This window comes from Chiloscyllium plagiosum, unplaced genomic scaffold (genome assembly GCF_037043375.1).
Source record: "Chiloscyllium plagiosum isolate Xiang-an unplaced genomic scaffold, Cpla_swu_hap1 HiC_scaffold_2, whole genome shotgun sequence".
In the NCBI taxonomy this organism is placed as follows: Eukaryota; Metazoa; Chordata; class Chondrichthyes; order Orectolobiformes; family Hemiscylliidae; genus Chiloscyllium; species Chiloscyllium plagiosum.
This window is the reverse complement of record NW_028270140.1, coordinates 146,014,861-146,037,778: the sequence shown is the minus strand read 5'-3', so window position 1 is coordinate 146,037,778 and position 22,918 is coordinate 146,014,861. Positions and strand designations below refer to the sequence as shown.

General features: G+C 50.1%; 1 protein-coding gene across 3 annotated transcripts in view; it reads right to left on the bottom strand.

Annotated features, from left to right (window-relative positions):
• The window catches only part of LOC122539550 (putative ATP-dependent RNA helicase DDX60), a 167,207-nt gene that overhangs the window by 4,061 nt on the left and 140,228 nt on the right, over nt 1-22,918 (bottom strand). For all 3 annotated transcript variants that reach the window (XM_087974154.1, XM_087974160.1, XM_087974161.1), the window contains 4 exons: nt 18,431-18,578; nt 17,124-17,266; nt 15,010-15,161; nt 13,347-13,409 (listed from right to left, as the gene is read on the bottom strand). In XM_087974154.1, coding sequence (XP_087830280.1) covers nt 13,347-13,409; nt 15,010-15,161; nt 17,124-17,266; nt 18,431-18,578 — 506 coding nt within the window. The remainder of the gene's footprint in view (nt 1-13,346; nt 13,410-15,009; nt 15,162-17,123; nt 17,267-18,430; nt 18,579-22,918) is intronic.

The window sequence follows — 22,918 nt, the reverse complement described above, 5'->3', positions numbered from 1 at the left end:
TGAGTTTCCTCCGGGTGCTCCGGTTTCCCTCCCACAGTCACAAAGATGTGTAGGTCAGGTGAATTAGCCTGGTTAAATTGCCTATAGCGTTAGTGGCATTAGTTGGAGGGAAGTGGGTCTGGGTGGGTTACTCTTTGGAGGGTCGGTGTGGACTGGTTGGGCTGAAGGGGCTATTTCCACACTGTAGGGAATCTGATCTAAATATAAATAATGACTTGGCCTCCACAGCCTTCTGTGGTGATGAATTCCATAGATTCACCACTCTCTGCCTGAAGAAGTTTCTCCTTATCTCCGTTCCCTTTACTGTAAAGCTCTGCCCTTGGGTCCTAGTCTGTCCTACCAATCTTCCCAACATCTCCTCTGTCCACGCCATTCAGTATTCGGATGTCCATCAATTTGAAATCAGTTTACTAACATTTTATGTACTTCAATTTCTTTTCCTCCTCTGGTTCATATGACCATCTCTATTTAAAATAGTTTTATTCATAGATACTGTCTAACTCTTCATTTTACAGAAGGTGAAAAAAATAGAAAAACATCTGGCCTGGTCAAAAGTTTTATGCTCTCCGAATTATTGAGATTTCTGAGATTGTCTGAGAAATGGATAACACAAGGTGTTGGGAGCTCACTGTTCCATTTTGTTCATTAAATAACAGTGCATTCACCAGCAATGACACTGAGTACTCACAGGACAAAGTTTAACCAGAAGCCACAGGAGACATGTAGATATAGGGAGGGGTTGGAGAGGTTGGGGCTGTTTCCCTTGGGACACAGCAGGTTGAGGGAGGACATGATTGAGCTATACAGGATTGTGAGGGATGGAGGAACCTGTTTCCTGTTGGCAGGGAGTTCAAAAACCAGGGGTTTCAGGCTATGTGGCAGAGACATTGGAGGGGATGTGAAAAAAAAATATTTTTACGCAGCAGATGGTGGGTATTTAGAATTTGCTGGGGGACACAGAGATCCTAAACTCTTTTAAAATTAACTGGATCCACACTTTAAGCTGCAGGGCTATGGGCCCATGTGCAGGGAGACGGGATTGGAAAGGGCATCTTGGTTACTTTGGTTTGGCATGGTCAAGGTGGGCCGAATGGCCCACCACTATGGTGTATCATTTCCGTGGTTCTGCGGTAAGATGCAGCATTTGTGAAGATCTCCCAATTATGTGGCACCATAAGAGAGGAGGATTGGAGCCATTCTTCAGTCCAGGGATGAGGCGGCCATTTCCATCTCCACACCACACTGATCGTCCATTTGCACTATGCCAGGTCCCACTGCAGCCCAACCCTGGCTTGGCAGAATGGAAATATGGAAGCTGCGCTGTGCCAGTCATGGTTACTATGTTGAGAGATGGCACAGGTTGGGCCGTATAAAACATTTTGCATATAAGGCCTGCAGGCTCTAAGACAGGATCCCTGATTCCAGGTGGCAGAGGTCTTGGGTTTGGGAGGTACTGACAAAAGAGTTTTGGTTTGCACCTTGGGGCGGCTCAGTGGTTAGCACTGCTGCCTCACAGTACCAGGAACCCGGGTTCAATTCCAACCTCGGGCGACTGGCTGTGTGGAGTTTGCACATTCTCCCCGTGTCTGCGTGGGTTTCCTCCGGGTGCTCCCATTTCCACTCACAGTCCAAAAATGTGCAGGTTAAGTGAATTGGCCTTGCTAAATTGCCCATAAGTTTCAGGGATGTGTAGGTTAGGTGCATTAGTCAGGGGCAAATGTAGAGTAATAGGGTAGGGGAATGAATCTGGGTGGGTTACTCTTCGGGGGGTCGGTGTGGACCGAAGGACCTTTTTCCACACTGTAGGGATTCTATAATTGTCAATGGAACGCACCACTGCTAAAAGTACACCGTGGTGGGAGGGAGTAAATATTCAAGGTAATGGATGGGGCATCAATCGAGTGTCCTGGATGGTGGATCCAGGCAAGTGGGGAAGGTAAGATCAATAACAAGAGTAAGTCATTCAGCCCTTTGAGCCTGATCCGCCATCTTACACAACCAAGACTGATCTCATCTGGCTCTCAACTCATTCCATAACCCATAACCCATTCTCCATAACCCGGCACGGTGGCACAGTGGTTAGCACTGCTGCCTCGCAGCGCCAGAGACCCGGGTTCAATTCCCGCCTCAGGCGACTGACTGAGCGGCACGGTGGCACAGTGGTTAGCACTGCTGCCTCGCAGCGCCAGAGACCCGGGTTCAATTCCCGCCTCAGGCGACTGACTGTGTGGAGTTTGCACATTCTCCCCGTGTCTGCGTGGGTTTCCTCCGGGTGCTCCGGTTTCCTCCCACACTCCAAAGATGTGCAAGTCAGGTGAATTGGCCATGCTAAATTGCCCGTAGTGTTAGGTAAAAGGGGTAAATGTAGGGGTATGGGTGGGTTACGCTTCGGCGGGTCGGTGTGGACTTGTTGGGCCGAAGGGCCTGTTTCCACACTGTAAGTAATCTGAAAAAAAAAACTGACTGTGTGGAGTTTGCACGTTCTCCCCGTGTCTGCGTGGGTTTCCTCCGGGTGCTCCGGTTTCCTCCCACAATCCAAAAGATGTGCAGGTCAGGTGAATTGGCCATGCTAAATTGCCCGTAGTGTTAGGTTAGGGGTAAATGTAGGGGTAGGGGTATGGGTGGGTTGCGCTTCGGCGGGGCAGTGTGGACTTGTTGGGCCGAAGGGCCTGTTTCCACACTGTATGTAATCTAAAAAACCCATTCCTAATCTCCTCCTCAAGTTAATTCGGCATCCCAGCATCCATCACAATCTAGGGTCCTGAATTCCATAGATTCACAACCCTTCAAGAAAGTAAGTTCTTCTCATCTGTCCTAGTTCTGTCACCCCCTTTTCCTCAGCCTATGACCTCTCATTCTCGGTTGCCTATGGGAGAACACCTGCTCTACATCTACTGTATCAATCTTCTTTACTATCCTATCTGCCTCGGTTAGATCTCCTCTCATCCTTCTAAACTCGAGCAAGTATTAGGCCTAAACTACTCGATCTCTTTACATAAGACAAGCCTTTCATCTCTGGAATGAATTAAGTGAGCATTCTCTGAACTGCCTCCAATACAATCACATCCTCCTTCAAGCAAGAGGGACAAAACTATACAAGGTATTCCAGACGTAGCCTTAGACAGTTGCAACACTTCCCTACTTTTATACTCTATTCCTTTAGCAATAATGCCACACTCCTGACTTGTGGATGGTGGACTGGTTTTGCGGAATCAGGAGCTGAGTTGTTTGATGCAGGATTCCTCACCACTGGCCTGTTCTTGTAACCACAGTGTTCAGTGTGATTCTGGCTGACCTTCTACCTGACCTTCCCTTCCTCCCTGCTTCCTCGTTTCCTCAAATCCCTTAGTTTTGAAGAATCCATCAGGCTTAGCCTTGGCTGTGCTCAATGACGGAGGTATTGAGTGAAATGGAACCAAGGGAAGTGGGGGAGTTTAGAATCAGATAACATGGAGGGTGAGCAGAGGGGAATCACCAAGATGTTGCCTGGGACCTCAAAGGAAAGGAGCCATTAGGAGGGAGTGACCATAATATGATAAGTTTTAATCTACAATTTGAGAGGGCGAAGGGAGAATCGGGAGTGCCAGTATTGCAGTTGAACAAAGGAATCTACAGAGCTATGAGGAAGGAGCCGGCCAAAGTTCAATGGTTCAATACCCTAGCAGGGATGGCAGTGGAACAACAAAGGCAGGTATTTCTGGGTATAATGCAGAAGGTGCAGGATCAGTTCATTCCAAAGAGGAAGACAGATCCTCAGGGGAGGCAGGGGCGGCCGTGGCTGACGACGGAAGTTAAGGACTGTATAAAGATAAAAGAGAGGAAGTATAACATAGCAGAGATGAACGGGAAGCTGGAGGACGGGGAAACTTTTAAAGAGCAACAGAGGGTAACTAAAAAGGCAATACACGGAGAAAACATGAGGTACGAAGGCAAATTGGCCAAAAATAGAAAGGAGGATAGTAAAAGCTTTTTTAGGTATGTGAAAAGAAAAAAAAATGGTTAAGACTAAGATTGGGCCCTTGAAGACAGAAGCGGGTGAATTTATTCTGGGGAACAAGGAAATGGCAGAAAAATTGAATAGGTACTTTGGATCGGTCTTCACTAGGGAAGAAACAAGCAATCTCCCAGATGTAAAAGTGGCTGAAGGGCCTAGGGTAATGGATGAACTGAAGGGAATTTATATTAGGCAGGAATTGGTGTTGGAGAGACTGTTAGGCCTGAAGGCAGATAAGTCCCTGGGACCTGATGGTCTCCATCCCAGGGGACTGAAGGAGGTGGCTCGAGAAATCATGACACATTGGTGATCATTTTCCAATGTTCTATTGATTCAGGATCAGTTCCTGCGGATTGAAGGGTGGCTAATGTTGTCCCATTCTTCAAGAAAGGAGGGAGAGAGAAAACAGGGAATTATAGACAGGTTAGCCTAACGTCAATGGTGGGAAAGATGCTGGAGTCAATTGTAAAACATGAAATTACAACTCATTTGGATTGCAGTAACAGAATAGTTCCGAGTAAGCATAAATTTACGAAGGGGAAATCGTGCTTGACTAATCTTCTGGAATTTTTTGAAGATGTGACTATGAAGATGGACAGGGAAGAGTCAGTAGATGTAGTGTACCTGGACTTTCAGAAAGCCTTTGATAAGGTCCCACATAGGAGATTAGAGAGCAAAATTAGGGCACATGGTATTGGGGGCAAAATACTGACTTGGACTGAAAAATTGGCTGGCTGACAGGAAGCAAAGAGTAGTGATAAACAGGTCCCTTTCGGAAAGGCAGGCGGTGACCAGGGGGTACCACAAGGTTCGGTGCTGGGACCACAACTGTTTAGAATATACATTAATGATATAGCTGAAGGCATTAAAAGTAAATATTAGCAAATTCGCTGATGACACAAAGCTGTGTGGTTAGGGTGAAATGTGAGGAGGCTGTTATGAGAATACAGGGTGACTTGGACAGGCTAGGTGAGTGGACAGATGCATGGCAGGTGCAGTTTAATGTGGATAAATGTGTGGTTATCCACTTTGGTGGCAAGAACAGGAAGGCATCTATCTAAAAAGACTCAAGTTAGGTAAAGGGGCAGTACAATGAGATCTGGATGTTCTTGTACATCAGTCAATGAAGGTAAGCATGCAGGTACAGCAGGCAGTGAAGAAAGCTAATAGCATGCTGGCCTTCATAACAAGAGGAATTGAGGATAGAAACAAAGAGGTGCTTCTGCAGCTGTACAGGGCCCTGGTGAGACCACACCTGGAGTATTGTCAGCAGTTTTGGTCTCCAAATTTGAGGAAGGACATGCTGGCTATTGAGGGAGTGCAGCGTAGGTTCACAAGGTCAATTCCTGGAATGGTGGGACTATCTTATGTTGAAAGATTGGAGCAACTGGGCTTGTATACCCTTGAGTTTAGAAGGCCGAGAGGGGACCTGATTGAGACATATAAGATTATTAAAGGATTGGACACTCTGGAGGCAGGAAGCATGATTCTGCTGATGGGTGAGTCCAGAACCAGAGGACACAGTTTAAAAAAGGGGGTAGGCCGTTTAGAACAGAGTTGAGGAGAAACTTCTTCACCCAGAGAGTGGTGGGTGTGTGGGAATGCTGTGCCCCAGAAGGCAGTGGAGGCCCAGTATATGGATACTTTGAAGAAAGAGGTGGATAGAGCTCTTAGAGATAGTGGAATCAAGGGTTATGTGGATAAGGCAGGAACAGGATACTGATTGTGGATGATCAGCCATGTCATAATAAATGGTGGTGTAGGCTCGAAGGGCCGAATGGCCTATTCCTGCACCTATTGTCTATTTAAGAGATGGAGAGATAGAGGCTGGATAAGCTCAGGTTGTTTTCTTTGGAGTAGAGAAGGTTGAGAGGGGACATGTTAGAGTTGTATGAGATTATGAGGGGTTTAATTAGGGTGGGTTCCCTTTAGTCAAAGGGTCAATAACAAGCAGACATAAATTAAAGGAGAAAAGCAAGAGGTTTAGAGGGGTTTGGACGGAAAGAAATTTCACCCAGAGGGTGGTGGGGGTCTGGAATGCACTACCTGGGAGGGTAGTTGAAGGCAAAAAAACTGCAGGTGCTGGAATCCAAAGTTGACAGACAGGAGGCTGGGGGAACACAGCAAGCCAGGCAGCATCAGGAGGGACAGGCAGGAGGTTGGGGGAACACAGCAAGCCAGGCAGCATCTGGAGGGACAGGCAGGAGGCTGGGGGAACACAGCGAGCCAGGCAGCATCAGGAGGGACAGGCAGGAGGCTGGGGGAACACAGCAAGCCAGGCAGCATCAGGAGGGACAGGCAGGAGGCTGGAGGAACACAGCAAGCCAGGCAGCATCTGGAGGGACAGACAGGAGGCTGGGGGAACACAGCAAGCCAGGCAGCATCAGGAGGGACAGGCAGGAGGCTGGGGGAACACAGCAAGCCAGGCAGCATCAGGAGGGACAGGCAGGAGGCTGGGGGAACACAACAAGCCAGGCAGCATCAGGAGGGACAGGCAGGAGGCTGGGGGAACACAACAAGCCAGGCAGCATCAGGAGGGACAGGCAGGAGGCTGGGGGAACACAGCGAACCAGGCAGCATTAGGAGGGACAGGCAGGAGGCTGGGGGAACACAGCGAGCCAGGCAGCATCAGGTGGGACAGGCAGGAGGCCGGGGGAACACAGCGAGCCAGACAGCATCAGGAGGGACAGGCAGGAGGCTGGGGGAACACAGCAAGCCAGGCAGCATCTGGAGGGATAGGCAGGAGGAACACAGCAAGCCAGGCAGCATCAGGAGGGACAGACAAGAGTCCGGGGGAACACAGCAAGCCAGGCAGCATCAGGTGGGACAGGAAGGAGGCTGGGGGAACACAGCGAGCCAGGCAGCATCAGGAGGGACAGGCAGAAGGCTGGGGGAACACAGCGAGCCAGGCAGCATCAGGAGGGACAGGCAGGAGGCTGGGGGAACACAGCAAGCCAGGCAGCATCAGGAGGGACAGGCAGGAGGCTGGGGGAACACAGCGAGCCACGCAGCATCAGGACGGACAGGCAGGAGGCTGGGGGAACACAGCAAGGCAGGTAGCATCAGGAGGGACAGGCAGGAGGCTGGGGGAACACAGCAAGCCAGGCAGCATCAGGAGGGACAGGCAGGAGGCTGGGGGAACACAGCGAGCCACGCAGCATCAGGAGGGACAGGCAGGAGGCTGGGGGAACACAGCAAGCCAGGCAGCATCAGGAGGGACAGGCAGGAGGCTGGGGGAACACAGCGAGCCACGCAGCATCAGGACGGACAGGCAGGAGGCTGGGGGAACACAGCAAGCCAGGCAGCATCAGGAGGGACAGGCAGGAGGCTGGGGGAACACAGCGAGCCACGCAGCATCAGGAGGGACAGGCAGGAGGCTGGGGGAACACAGCAAGCCAGGCAGCATCAGGAGGGACAGGCAGGAGGCTGGGGGAACACAGCGAGCCACGCAGCATCAGGACGGACAGGCAGGAGGCTGGTGGAACACAGCGAGCCAGGCAGCATCAGGAGGGACAGGCAGGAGGCTGGGGGAACACAGCGAACCAGGCAGCATTAGGAGGGACAGGCAGGAGGCTGGGGGAACACAGCGAGCCAGGCAGCATCAGGTGGGACAGGCAGGAGGCCGGGGGAACACAGCGAGCCAGACAGCATCAGGAGGGACAGGCAGGAGGCTGGGGGAACACAGCAAGCCAGGCAGCATCTGGAGGGATAGGCAGGAGGAACACAGCAAGCCAGGCAGCATCAGGAGGGACAGACAAGAGTCCGGGGGAACACAGCAAGCCAGGCAGCATCAGGAGGGACAGGAAGGAGGCTGGGGGAACACAGCGAGCCAGGCAGCATCAGGAGGGACAGGCAGAAGGCTGGGGGAACACAGCGAGCCAGGCAGCATCAGGAGGGACAGGCAGGAGGCTGGGGGAACACAGCAAGCCAGGCAGCATCAGGAGGGACAGGCAGGAGGCTGGGGGAACACAGCGAGCCACGCAGCATCAGGACGGACAGGCAGGAGGCTGGGGGAACACAGCAAGGCAGGTAGCATCAGGAGGGACAGGCAGGAGGCTGGGGGAACACAGCAAGCCAGGCAGCATCAGGAGGGACAGGCAGGAGGCTGGGGGAACACAGCGAGCCACGCAGCATCAGGACGGACAGGCAGGAGGCTGGGGGAACACAGCAAGCCAGGCAGCATCAGGAGGGATAGGCAGGAGGCTGGGGGAACACAGCGAGCCACGCAGCATCAGGACGGACAGGCAGGAGGCTGGGGGAACACAGCAAGCCAGGCAGCATCAGGAGGGACAGGCAGGAGGCTGGGGGAACACAGCGAGCCACGCAGCATCAGGACGGACAGGCAGGAGGCTGGGGGAACACAGCAAGCCAGGCAGCATCAGGAGGGACAGGCAGGAGGCTGGGGGAACACAGCGAGCCACGCAGCATCAGGACGGACAGGCAGGAGGCTGGTGGAACACAGCGAGCCAGGCAGCATCAGGAGGGACAGGCAGGAGGCTGGGGGAACACAGCGAGCCACGCAGCATCAGGACGGACAGGCAGGAGGCTGGGGGAACACAGCGAGCCAGGCAGCATCAGGAGGGACAGGCAGGAGGCTGGGGGAACACAGCAAGGCAGGTAGCATCAGGAGGGACAAGCAGGAGGCTGGGGGAACACAGCAAGCCAGGCAGCATCAGGAGGGACAGGCAGGAGGCTGGGGGAACACAGCAAGCCAGGCAGCATCAGGAGGGACAGACAGGAGGCTGGGGGAACACAGCAAGGCAGGCAGCATCAGGAGGGACAGGCAGGAGGCTGGGGTAACACAGCAAGCCAGGCGGCATCAGGAGGGACAGACAGGAGGCTGGGGGAACACAGCAAGGCAGGCAGCATCAGGAGGGACAGGCAGGAGGCTGGGGGAACACAGCAAGCCAGGCAGCATCAGGAGGGACAGGCAGGAGGCTGGGGGAACACAGCGAGCCACGCAGCATCAGGACGGACAGGCAGGAGGCTGGGGGAACACAGCAAGGCAGGTAGCATCAGGAGGGACAGGCAGGAGGCTGGGGGAACACAGCAAGGCAGGTAGCATCAGGAGGGACAGGCAGGAGGCTGGGGTAACACAGCAAGCGAGGCGGCATCAGGAGGGACAGACAGGAAGCATGGGAACACAGCAAGCCAGGCAGCATCAGGAGGGACAGGCAGGAGGCTGGGGGAACACAGCAAGCCAGGCAGCATCAGGAGGGACAGGCAGGAGGCTGGGGGAACACAGCGAGCCAGGCAGCATCAGGAGGGACAGGCAGGAGGCTGGGGGAACACAGCGAGCCAGGCAGCATCAGGAGGGACAGGCAGGAGGCTGGGGGAACACAGCGAGCCAGGCAGCATCAGGAGGGACAGACAAGAGGCTGGGGGAACACAGCAAGCCAGGCAGCATCAGGAGGGACAGGCAGGAGTCTGGGGGACCACAGCAAGCCAGGCAGCATCAGGAGGGACAGGCATGAGGCAGGGGGAACACAGCAAGCCAGGCAGCATCAGGAGGGACAGGCATGAGGCTGGGGGAACACAGCAAGCCAGGCAGCATCAGGAGGGACAGGCAGGAGGCTGGGGGAACACAGCGAGCCAGGCAGCATCAGGAGGGACAGGCAGGAGGCTGGAGGAACACAGCAAGCCAGGCAGCATCAGGAGGGACAGGCAGGAGGCTGGGGGAACACAGCAAGCCAGGCAGCATCAGGAGGGACAGGCAGGAGGCTGGAAGAACACAACAAGCCAGGCAGCATCAGGAGGGACAGGCAGGAGTCTGGGGGAACACAGCGAGCCAGGCAGCATCAGGAGGGACAGACAGGAGGCTGGGGGAACACAGCAAGCCAGGCAGCATCAGGAGGGACAGGCAGGAGGCTGGGGGAACACAGCAAGGCAGGTAGCATCAGGAGGGACAGGCAGGAGGCTGGGGGAACACAGCAAGCCACGCAGCATCAGGACGGACAGGCAGGAGGCTGGGGGAACACAGCAAGCCAGGAAGCATCAGGAGGGACAGGCAGGAGGCTGGTGGAACACAGCGAGCCACGCAGCATCAGGACGGACAGGCAGGAGGCTGGGGGAACACAGCAAGCCAGGCAGCATCAGGAGGGACAGGCAGGAGGCTGGGGGAACACAGCGAGCCAGGCAGCATCAGGAGGGACAGGCAGGAGGCTGGGGGAACACAGCAAGGCAGGTAGCATCAGGAGGGACAAGCAGGAGGCTGGGGGAACACAGCAAGCCAGGCAGCATCAGGAGGGACAGGCAGGAGGCTGGGGGAACACAGCAAGCCAGGCAGCATCAGGAGGGACAGACAGGAGGCTGGGGGAACACAGCAAGGCAGGCAGCATCAGGAGGGACAGGCAGGAGGCTGGGGTAACACAGCAAGCCAGGCGGCATCAGGAGGGACAGACAGGAGGCTGGGGGAACACAGCAAGGCAGGCAGCATCAGGAGGGACAGGCAGGAGGCTGGGGGAACACAGCAAGCCAGGCAGCATCAGGAGGGACAGGCAGGAGGCTGGGGGAACACAGCGAGCCACGCAGCATCAGGACGGACAGGCAGGAGGCTGGGGGAACACAGCAAGGCAGGTAGCATCAGGAGGGACAGGCAGGAGGCTGGGGGAACACAGCAAGGCAGGTAGCATCAGGAGGGACAGGCAGGAGGCTGGGGTAACACAGCAAGCGAGGCGGCATCAGGAGGGACAGACAGGAAGCGTGGGAACACAGCAAGCCAGGCAGCATCAGGAGGGACAGGCAGGAGGCTGGGGGAACACAGCGAGCCAGGCAGCATCAGGAGGGACAGACAAGAGGCTGGGGGAACACAGCAAGCCAGGCAGCATCAGGAGGGACAGGCAGGAGCCTGGGGGAACACAGCAAGCCAGGCAGCATCAGGAGGGACAGGCAGGAGGCTGGAAGAACACAGCGAGCCAGGCAGCATCAGGAGGGACAGGCAGGAGGCTGGGGGATCACAGCAAGCCAGGCAGCATCAGGAGGGACAGGCAGGAGGCCGGGGGAACACAGCAAGCCAGGCAGCATCAGGAGGGACAGACAGGAGGCTGGGGGAACACAGCAAGCCAGGCAGCATCAGGAGGGACAGGCAGGAGGCTGGAAGAACACAACAAGCCAGGCAGCATCAGGAGGGACAGGCAGGAGTCTGGGGGAACACAGCGAGCCAGGCAGCATCAGGAGGGACAGACAGGAGGCTGGGGGAACACAGCAAGCCAGGCAGCATTAGGAGGGACAGGCAGGAGCCTGGGGGAACACAGCAAGCCAGGCAGCATCAGGAGGGACAGGCAGGAGGCTGGAAGAACACAGCGAGCCAGGCAGCATCAGGAGGGACAGGCAGGAGGCTGGGGGAACACAGCGAGCCAGGCAGCATCAGGAGGGACAGGCAGGAGGCTGGGGGAACACAGCGAGCCAGGCAGCATCAGGAGGGACAGACAAGAGGCTGGTGGAACACAGCAAGCCAGGCAGCATCAGGAGGGACAGGCAGGAGTCTGGGGGACCACAGCAAGCCAGGCAGCATCAGGAGGGACAGGCATGAGGCTGGGGGAACACAGCAAGCCAGGCAGCATCAGGAGGGACAGGCATGAGGCTGGGGGAACACAGCAAGCCAGGCAGCATCAGGAGGGACAGGCAGGAGGCTGGGGGAACACAGCGAGCCAGGCAGCATCAGGAGGGACAGACAAGAGGCTGGTGGAACACAGCAAGCCAGGCAGCATCAGGAGGGACAGGCAGGAGTCTGGGGGACCACAGCAAGCCAGGCAGCATCAGGAGGGACAGGCATGAGGCTGGGGGAACACAGCAAGCCAGGCAGCATCAGGAGGGACAGGCATGAGGCTGGGGGAACACAGCAAGCCAGGCAGCATCAGGAGGGACAGGCAGGAGGCTGGGGGAACACAGCAAGCCAGGCAGCATCAGGAGCGATAGGCAGGAGGCTGGGGGAACACAGCAAGCCAGGCAGCATCTGGAGGGACAGGCAGGAGGCTGGAGGAACACAGCAAGCCAGGCAGCATCAGGAGGGACAGGCAGGAGGCTGGGGGAACACAGCAAGCCAGGCAGCATCAGGAGGGACAGGCAGGTGGCTGGAAGAACACAACAAGCCAGGCAGCATCAGGAGGGACAGGCAGGAGTCTGGGGGAACACAGCGAGCCAGGCAGCATCAGGAGGGACAGACAGGAGGCTGGGGGAACACAGCAAGCCAGGCAGCATCAGGAGGGACAGGCAGGAGCCTGGGGGAACACAGCAAGCCAGGCAGCATCAGGAGGGACAGGCAGGAGGCTGGAAGAACACAGCGAGCCAGGCAGCATCAGGAGGGACAGGCAGGAGGCTGGGGGATCACAGCAAGCCAGGCAGCATCAGGAGGGACAGGCAGGAGGCTGGGGGAACACAGCAAGCCAGGCAGCATCAGGAGGGACAGACAGGAGGCTGGGGGAACACAGCAAGCCAGGCAGCATCAGGAGGGACAGGCAGGAGGCTGGAAGAACACAACAAGCCAGGCAGCATCAGGAGGGACAGGCAGGAGTCTGGGGGAACACAGCGAGCCAGGCAGCATCAGGAGGGACAGACAGGAGGCTGGGGGAATACAGCAAGCCAGGCAGCATTAGGAGGGACAGGCAGGAGCCTGGGGGAACACAGCAAGCCAGGCAGCATCAGGAGGGACAGGCAGGAGGCTGGAAGAACACAGCGAGCCAGGCAGCACCAGGAGGGACAGGCAGGAGGCTGGGGGAACACAGTGAGCCAGGCAGCATCAGGAGGGACAGGCAGGTGGCTGGGGGAACACAGCGAGCCAGGCAGCATCAGGAGGGACAGGCAGGAGGCTGGAAGAACACAGCGAGCCAGGCAGCATCAGGAGGGACAGGCAGGAGGCTGGGGGAACACAGCAAGCCAGGCAGCATCAGGAGGGACAGGCAGGAGGCTGGGGGAACACAGCGAGCCAGGCAGTATCAGGAGGTGGAGAAGACAACATTACATCATCATTCCTTCTCGAGGCAGGAAACCTCACAGCCTTTAAGAATTATTTGGTTGAGCACACGTAATGTCATAGCATGCAAGGCTTTGGGCCTGGTGTGGGAAAGTAGGATTAATGTAGATTAGATGGGCCAATGGGCCTCTTCTGTCCTGTATGATTCTGTGTGATTCGATAAACCATGATCTAATTGTCTAGCAAGACAGTCTTAAGGAATGTTTAACCTCTTCTGTAGCTGTGCCTTATAATCCTGTTCCTTCCTATATTCCTACTTTCAATTCTGTTAATCATCCATTAAATATATTTAAAATAAAACAAAGTTAAATTAAATATGAATTAAATAACAGAAGGAGTCTTTCTAAATGGAAATGTTTTGGAAGAATGAAGATGTTTTACCTGATTGAAGCAATAACCAGCAAGAAATCTTTGATCAGATTGAAGGCCTCTCCTCGATTTAACCTGATCGATTGAAAAGGGAATAACAATATTACATTACAGTTGTTAAAAATGATAAGAACTTATATTTGTACAGTGTGTTCCATACAGTAGGAGTTATCATCAAAAACAATTTTGGACACATCAGGACATATTAGGTCTAACAGCCAGTGAAGAGTGAAGTGTGTCTTAAAGAAGGTAAGCAAGATAGAAAGAGATGGAGAGAGGTGAGTGAAGGATGTGGATCTCAGAGGTTAGACCTTTGACAACTGAAGGAATGGTATCAATGGTGGTAACTAAGACCAGTAATATACAGGATGTGGGAAATTAGGGCCTCAGCAAATTGTAGAGTTGGTTAAAGAACAACAAGGCTATGGGGCAATTGGAAAATAAGGAAGGGACTCTTGGCTGGATTGTGAGCAAGTGCAGGCCAGCAAGTATAGAGGCAATGGCTGTTGGTTGGCTCAATTGGCTGCCTGTGGAGTGATGCCAACAATGTAGGTTCAATTCCCACAACAGCCAAGGCCATCATGAAGGTCACACCTTCTCAACTTTGCCCCCTTGCCTGAGATGTGGTGACCCTCAGGTTAAACTCACTGCTGGTCATCCCTGTCTCTAATGAGGGAGCAGCCTATGAGGACGACAGGAAACAGCAATACTTGCTTTGAGCACTGTTCTGAGGAATAGAAACAGGTCAGATCAGTGTGTGTGTGTGTGTGTGTGTGTGTGTGTGTGTGTGCCACTTGCAAACTTCATGGGCTTCCTCTCCCCATCAGGGTTACCTTCACGATTGGGGAAGGAGACTGGTGCAGGTTAAGATAAGGGCAGAAGAGTTCTGGGTAAGTTCAATTTCATGGAAGATGGAAGGCTAACCAGGAGACTATTGAACAAGTCAGTCAATGAGTTAAGAAAGGCATGGAGGAGAGGTTTTAGCAACAGAGGTACTGAAGCAGGACAGTGATAGACATGCACAGTTTGCATTGATTAAGGTATCCAACGATGGGATTTTCTTTTTATATGGTCAAGGGATGTGGGAAGCTCTAGCTAGGCCATGATTTATTGCCTATGCCTCATTGTCCAGAGGGCAGTTAAGAGTCAACCACATTGCTCGAGGTCTGGATTCATATGTAGGCCAGAGCAGGTAAGGATGGCAGATTTCCTTCCCTCAGGGAAATTAGGGGACCAGATAGGCTTTTCCAAACAATCAACATTATTAGACTTTTAATTCCAGACTTCTAATCATTCCAAATTCCATCCATCTGCCGTGGCAGGATTTGAACACAGGTCTCCAGAACATTTGCTGAGTTTATGGATTAATACATGAGCAATAGTCCCACTAGACCACTGCCTCCCCCATATAGCCAACGAATACAGGGTGATATGTTGATTTGAATTCTATGTGACTTAAATAGTCACACTATAGCTTTCAAGGCATAAGGACTCTGCAGGCTGCTGATACGGGAGAGACAGCCAGTTCCGACACCATAGCCAGACCCAGTTCTCTGACATATTACAGGCTTATCAAGCTGCTACTGTGAACGTGTTCCCCTCACTAAAACATTCATACACAACTTCATTTGGTTCCTCATTCTATATAATACCTAAATAGACAATCATTACTCACCCATTATCGGTGTGTAGAGCATCTAAACAGCCATGCTTGTAGAAGTCAAGGGCATAAGCATTCAGGTGCATTCTCCTGCCTTGTTTGTCAAAGCACTTCAGTTGCAGAACCGGAATGTTGTTTGTATGAATTCCAAGCGTGCGGAAAATTATCTGGAAGTGGCAGAAAGTGCATCCACGTTGATACAATGTGAGGTATGATGCCTCGGGTGGCTGTTACATATTGGAGAGCTGCAGTGTGTAAGGCAGACACTGTGGGATCTCTCCCCAGGCGATACCCACTTACCAATGTTCTCTGTGTGTGGGTGCACAGCTACACATCAGGAGAAATAAACACATGTGCACCCCATGACTCGCTGTGGCTACACGCAGCCCAGGCCGTACTCGGTATTCATGCAGCGGTTTCCACGGGGATCGGGGACCCAGGTGCTGATCAAACTTAAGGCCGTTTAAGTGAAGCAGGGGTAAGTTAGCTCAGGGGCAAGTTAGCTCAGGGGCAAGTTAGCTCAGGGGCAAGGCAAAGAGGCCAGGCTGCAACTCAGAAGTTTTAGGATTGGGGAATTACCAAATGTGGGCAAAAGAGCTGAATTCCAACGGTGAGGTGACAGTGACAGATCTTGACATCAAGGCTGCATTCAACTGAGTGCAGCATCAAGGAACCTTCCTAAAACTGGAGCCAATGGGTATCGGGGCCAAAATCTCTGCTGGTTGGAGTTATACCTGGCATATTGGAAGATGGTCATGGTTACTAAAGGTCAGTCATCTCCGCTCCATGATCTGCCTGCAGGAGTTTTTTTAAATTTATTTATTTGCGGGATGTGGGTGTCGCTGGCTGGGCCAGTATTTATTGCCCATCCCTAGGTTCCTTCTTCAGAAGGTGGTGATGAGTTGCCTTTGCAAATTGCTATAGTCCACCTGCTTTGGGTACACCGACAATGTCCTTAGGGAGAGGACTCTCGGACTTTGACCCAGCAAGAGTGTAGGAACAGCAATATATTTCCAAGTCAGGATAGTGAGTGGCTTGGAGGGGAACTTGCAGGGGGTGGTGTTCCCATGTATCTGCTGCCTTGTCCTTCTAAATGGAAGTGGTCATCAGCTTGGAAGGTGCTGTCTGAGGATCTTTGGTGAATTTATGCAGTGCATCTAGTACACACTTCCTCAAGGAAATGTTCTGGGCGCAGCTGCTTCATCAATGACATCCCCTCCATCATAAAGTAAGAAATAAGGGACGTTTGCCAATGACTGCTCAGATATGGAAGCTGTCCATGTCCCTGTGCAGCAAGATCTGGACAATATCCAGGCTTGGATGGAAAAGTGTCAAGTAACATTTGTGCCACACAAATGCCAATGACCATCTCCAGTGAGAGACAATCAAACCACGGCCCTTTGACATTCAATGGTGTTGTCGTCACTGAATCCCTCACTGTCAATATCCTGGGAGTTATCGTCGACCAGAAACCCACATGGACTTGCCATATAAACACAATGGCTACAACATCAGGTCAGGGACTAGGGATATTGTGGTGAGTAAACCCCCTCATGACTCCCCAAAGCCTGCCCACCAGCTGCAAGGCACAAGCCAGGAGTGTGTTGGAATACTATCCACTCGCCTGGATGGGTGCAGCTCCAACAACACTCAAGAAGCTTGACACCATCCAGGACAAAGCAGCCCGCTTGATTGGCACCAGATCCACAAGCATCCACTCCTTCTCCTACCAACACTCAGTAACAGCAGTGTGTGCTATCCAGAAGGAAAAACAGAAGGCCACTCAGCCCCTCTAGCCTGCTTTGCATTGAATATGATCAATGTCCCAACTCCGAGAGCTGGCCTTGAACCAATAACCTTCTGACTCAGGTGAGATGTTTCCTGCTAACCCGAGGTAACATCTATTCTGGTCTTGGGTACAGTGAATTCTGCTCTGACAGTTATCGTTCCGACTTACTGATGTAGAGGTACAGTATCTCATCGAGTCTAAACAGGCACAGAGGGAGGTGTTTGGTACAGTGCCTCGGTTCCAGGTCTTACAATGAGCTCTGCAATCATTCCTTGGGAGTTTCTCACTTCTCAACTTCTGCCCCTGGTAATGTAGCTATTAGGTCCATAAAAATACTTACTGGATCGATATCATTCTGTACGAATAGGTCAAGGTCAGTGTGTCCAGATAAACAGACGAATGGTGACAATGCAGAACAATTCACTGTTTTGGCCAACTTCTTAGTGATGACACTGGCTTCAGGTAACTTGGGACCCATAAACGCTGGACCAAAAAACATGAATATTGATTTCAGAAATTCACCAGCAATTATAAACAAATACATAACTGGATTACTCAATGAGCCAGGACGTAGCTACAAGGAAGGTGTCACAAAAGGTATTCTATTCTCAAACATAGGAAACAGGAGTAGGCTCTTTGAGCCAGTTTCACTATGCAATACAATCAAGGCTGATCGCAAAACTCAATACCCTGTTCTCACTTTCGCCTCATAACCTTTGACCCTAAGAGAAAAAACAAGTTACTATAGGACAGTTGCTTAATAATCATTAGTGGGAAAACGTTGGAGTCTATTGTCAAGGATGTAGTAGCAGAGCATTTAGGAAAATGTGATACGATTGAGCATAGTCAGCTTGGCTCAATGATATAATAGTCAAGGCAGCTGGTAGTGTAGGCAGTGAACTTACTTCTCACCAGCTCATGCTCTCACCACTGCACAAGCAAGAGACGGGATATACAACAGAGGTGTTGCACAATGGGTCACTGAAGCGGAGTTAAAAATCACACAACACCAGGTTATAGTCTAACAGGTTTAATTGGAAGCACTAGCTTTCGGAGCACCGCACCTTCATCAGGTGGTTGTGGAGGACACAATTGTAAGACACAGAATTTATAGCAAAAGTTTACAGTGTTATAGTTTTGCTATAAATTCTGTGTCTTACAATTATGTCCTCCACAACCACCTGATGAAGGTGCGGTGCTCCGAAAGCTAGTGCTTCCAATTAAACCTGTTAGACTATAACCTGGTGTTGTGTGATTTTTAACTCAGCTTCAGTGACCCATTGTGCAACACCTCTGTTGTATATCCCGTCTCTTGCTTGTGCAGTGGTGAGAGCATGAGCTGGTGAGAAGTAAGTTCACTGCCTACACTACCAGCTGCCTTGACTATTATATCATTGAGCCAAGCTGACTATGCTCAATCGTATCACATTTTCCTAAATGCTCTGCTACTACATCCTTGACAGGATTGCAGGGTTACAGGGATAGGATGGGTTTGGGTGGGCTGTCCTTCAGAGGATCGGTGTGGACTCGCAGGGCTGAATGGCCTTTATCCGCACTGTATGATCTTAACTAATCAGTATAACAAAAGCCTGCGTCTGAACTGCATAGACTGAACCAGCTCTGGTGTTAATAAATAGAAATTCTTACATGTGCCTGAGAGAGGAAGCTTGTATTCATCTTCCAACCTGCACTGATTGGAGACAGAGAGCAGGAATTTCCCAAAGACCTGACGTGCTGTCTTGTTGTATTCTTCAATTGAGGCTGCAAACTCATCAGGAAGATCATCAAGAAATACCTAAAAATATAAATTCAATGAGATACTGTCTGTGATCAGAATCAAAGAAAGATGTCCATTTCTCCTCACTTGCAAGCTTACAGAAATTTTAAAGCGGTGAGGTACATAATTGAGCCAATGCAGGGTCTTCACAATTCAGGTTAATGGCAATTCTGTCATTCACTGTGACCGTTTGAAGTACTCCCTGACAACTAATGCACCTTAGTGTTAGAAAGAATATCTTGATAGGAAATGAAAATGACCCTTAAACATAACTATTCATTATTTATTCATTCACGGGATGAGGGCATTGTTGGCTGGGTCAGCATTTATTGCCCGTCCCTAATTACCCAGAGGCCAGTTAAGAGTCAATCACATTGCTGTGGGTCTGGAGCCACATGTAGGCCAGACCAGGTAAGGATGGCAGCTTCCTTCCTTAAAGTACATTGGTGACCCAGATGGTTTTTTTCCAACACTTGACAATGAGTTCATGGTCATCATTAGACTCCTTAATTCCAGATATTTATTGAACTCTGATTTCACTATCTGCCATGGCAGGATTTGAACCCAGGACCCCAGGACATTACCTGGGTCTGTGGGTGAATAGTCCAGCAATAATACCACTAATCCACTGCTTCCCCTTTTTCTTCAGGGGAGGTGTTCAAAATGCATAATATATTCTACATTTTGCAAATTGGATTTTAATGTAGAGACAAATGGGTGTGGGTATGTTCTGTAATATACTCTACATTTTGTAAATTGGACTTTAACATAGAGACAAATGGGTGTGGGTATGTTCTGTAATATACTCTACATTTTGCAAATTGGACTTTAACATAGAGACAAATGGGTGTGGGTATGTTCTGTAATATATTCTACATTTTGTAAATTGGACTTTAACATAGAGACAAATGGGTGTGGGCATGTTCTGTAGGTTTTACTTTCAAAGGTCAGAAATTCAATTTGGAACAGTGACAAAAACAATAATTTCTCTAAGATAGTATCTGACTGCAATTAGTGTGTTGCGTTAGTGACAGGCAGAGTTTACTTTTGACTTCAGAAAAGAATATTCAAAATATTTTGTTACTAAGAACTCAGAATTCACTTCAGATGAGAATAACCTTTCTCTTGGCAATAGGACTACATTTTCAGTTCATTTCAGTAAAATAAGTCACTTCAGAAAAAGTAATGTCTACTGTACGGAGCTTCCAAGATGGAAGAATCTGAATATTGAATATTTACATTCAGATTCTTCCATGTCCTTACCTTCCCCTCTCACCTTTAACCTATGACCTCTAGTTTTGCACTCCCCTACCTGGAGAAAAGATTGGAAAATTTGAGAGAGGAATGATATTTCTTCAGGATTGAGACCTGCAATGGATATTACTGGAGCGGGAGAAATGCAGGTCAGAAGCAATTGTGTTAAACTTAAATAAGGGTAATGAGAATGGACTGGGAGCACAGCTAACTGGAGAGGACTGAGCAAGGATATTAGGAACAAAAACCATTGAGGAACAATGGCACGTATTTAAGAAAATAGTTCATGGCTCATAGCAAAGTTGTGTCCCACTAAGAAAGAATGGCACTATGAAGGGAATAATGTAATTATGGTTAATGAGGGAACTTAAAGAAAGTATCAAATAGAAATTACGTACAATGTGTCCAAGATTGCTGGTAAACAGGATGAGCTAGCATTATACAGACAGCAAGAGCTCCTTAAATTAAAAAGTCAGAGAGAAGCCAAAGTGAACATAGGGCTCTTAGAGAATAATGCTGGAGAAATATAAATGGGGAACCAGGAATGGCAAACAAAATGAATAAATATTTTGCACTTGAGAAGGTACTAATAACACTCCAAAAGATCTTAATAATCAGGAAGTATAAACAGGAGTAAATAAATGTAATGACTATCACTAGAGAAAACGTACCAGAGAAACTAATGGGGCTAAAGACCGATAAACCACCTGGACCTGATGGAATGCACTCTTGGATTTTAAATGGAGTAGCTTCAGAGATCATTGTGGGATGGTATTAATTTACCAAGTATTCTTAGATTCTGGTAAAAATTTCAGAGGATTGGAAAACTGTCAATGCAACATCTTTATTCAAAAAGAGAATGAGATTAAAAATGATAACTATAGGCCAGTTTGCTTAACATCTGTTATTAGGAAATGTTAGAGATTATTATAAAGGATGCAATAGTATTTAGAAATATGCAACATAATCAAGCAGAGTTAGCAATGGCTTCACAAAGAGGAAATCGCATTTACTAGAATTCTTTTGAGGAAGCAACAAACAAGATTGATAAAGAAGAGGTAGTAGATGTAATATATTTTGAGTACCCGAAAGCATTTGGTAAGGAAGCTCACGTTTGGCTACTCAAACAAGTGCCCATGATGCTCAAGGTACTATATTAGCATGGATAGAGGATTAGAAAACAGAGAGTTGAGCTAAGGGTGCCAATTTCAGAAGGTTTTAACCAGTAGAGTGCCGCAGGGATTGGTGCTGGGACCACAAATATTGACAATATATATTAATGACTTGGATGAGGAAAGTGAATATACAATATTGAAATTTGCAGATGACACAAAAATAATTGGGAAGATAAATGGTGAGGACGACACAGAGTCGATAGAGGGATAAGCGAGTGGAGTAAAAACTTGACAAGTGGAATATAATGTTGGAAAATGTAAAGTCATGCACTTCAGTAGGTCGAGTAAAGCAGCTGATTATTAATTAAATGGAGAACGACAGCAGAAAGCTGCTGCTCTGGGGTGTTTGGGAGCTGTCATGTTTGATTCACAAAACATTAGCATGCCTGGTCAGCGGGTAATAGGGAAAGCAGGGGAATGTCAGCCTTCCTTTCAAAGGCAATGGACTATATCAATCGGGAAATCTTGCTCAAACTATACAAAGCACCAGTTGGACCACATTGGAATACTGTGAACAGTTCAGGTCTCCTTACCGAAGGAAAATTGTACTGGAATTGGAGGCAGTCCACAGAAGGTTAACTCGGATGATCCCAGGTATGGAGGGACTGTCTTATTAGAGACATTGAGTAGGTTGGGTCTGTACTCAATGGAGTTTAGAATATTGAGTGGGTGACCTTATTGAAATATGCAAGATTCTTAAAGGGCTTGACAGAATAGATGTGGATAGGTTGTTTCCCCTTGAGAAGAGGGAGAAATCTCAGACCAAGGGCCCATCAGTTAGAACAGAGATGGGGAGGAATTATGTTTTGTTCCATTCCACATCATGGTAGGTGCTTGTGCACGTGGTGTCAATCAAGTGGGCAGCTTTGTCCTGGAAGGTGTCAAGCTTCATGAGTATTGTTAGAGCTGCACCCATCCAGGCAAGTGGGGAGTATTCCATCACACTCCTGACTTGTGCCTTGTAGATGGTGGACAGGATTTAGGGCCAGGCTTTTCTCTCGGAGGGTAGCAAATCTTTGGAATTCTTTATCACTGTTGGTTGTCAACGTTGGGTAGGTAAGTGACTTTAAGGCTGAGACAGATGAATTTTTAATCAGAAATGCAATCAAGGATAAGGGGAAATGGCAGGAAAATGATTATCAGGTCAGTCAAGATCTCAGTGATTGGTGAAGCAGAATCAATGGGCAGAATGGCCTACTTCTGCTCTTCCCTCTTATGGTGTTAACTACACTTGAATGGTGGCAAAAGTGAGGACTGAAGATGCTGGAGATCAGAGTCTAGATTAGAATGGTGCTGGAAAAGCACAGCAGGTCAGGCAGCATCATTCCTGATGAAGGGCTTTTTGCCTGAAAAGTCAATTTTCCTGCTCCTTGGATGCTGCCTGACTTGCTGCGCTTTCCCAGCACCACACTAATCTACACTTAAATGGTGTCTCTCCAATGTCCTGAGCTCAAACCCTTTTGTATCAAAGGCCAACATAGCATTTGCTTTTCTGAACCTGCATGTTGGAATCTACAGTGAAGGAGCAGATCACCAAAAAAAAGAATTATAGTTCAATCAAGCAAAGTCAGCATGGTTGTTTGAAGTAGAAATCATGTTTGATGAATCAACAGCTGTTGTTCAAGTGTATAGCAAGCATGGTGAATAAAGGGAGGAGGTGTAGAGGTGGATTTTCAAAAAGCAATTGATGAAACATCAGAAAAAAAACAAGCTTTTGTTAGTGAGTGTGATCTATTGACATGTATAATTAAAAACACCACCTAACGTGAAATAGAGAGTCAGGACAACTGGGGAATTTATCAGATAGCAAACTAGAACAAATGGAGAGCTCCAGGAAAAATTATGGTGGGGGGGGGGCAGGGTAAAGCAACGATGGGGAACACAGCTCTTTGCTTTCAAGAAAACAAAGCTTTCCTTTGAAAACCCACC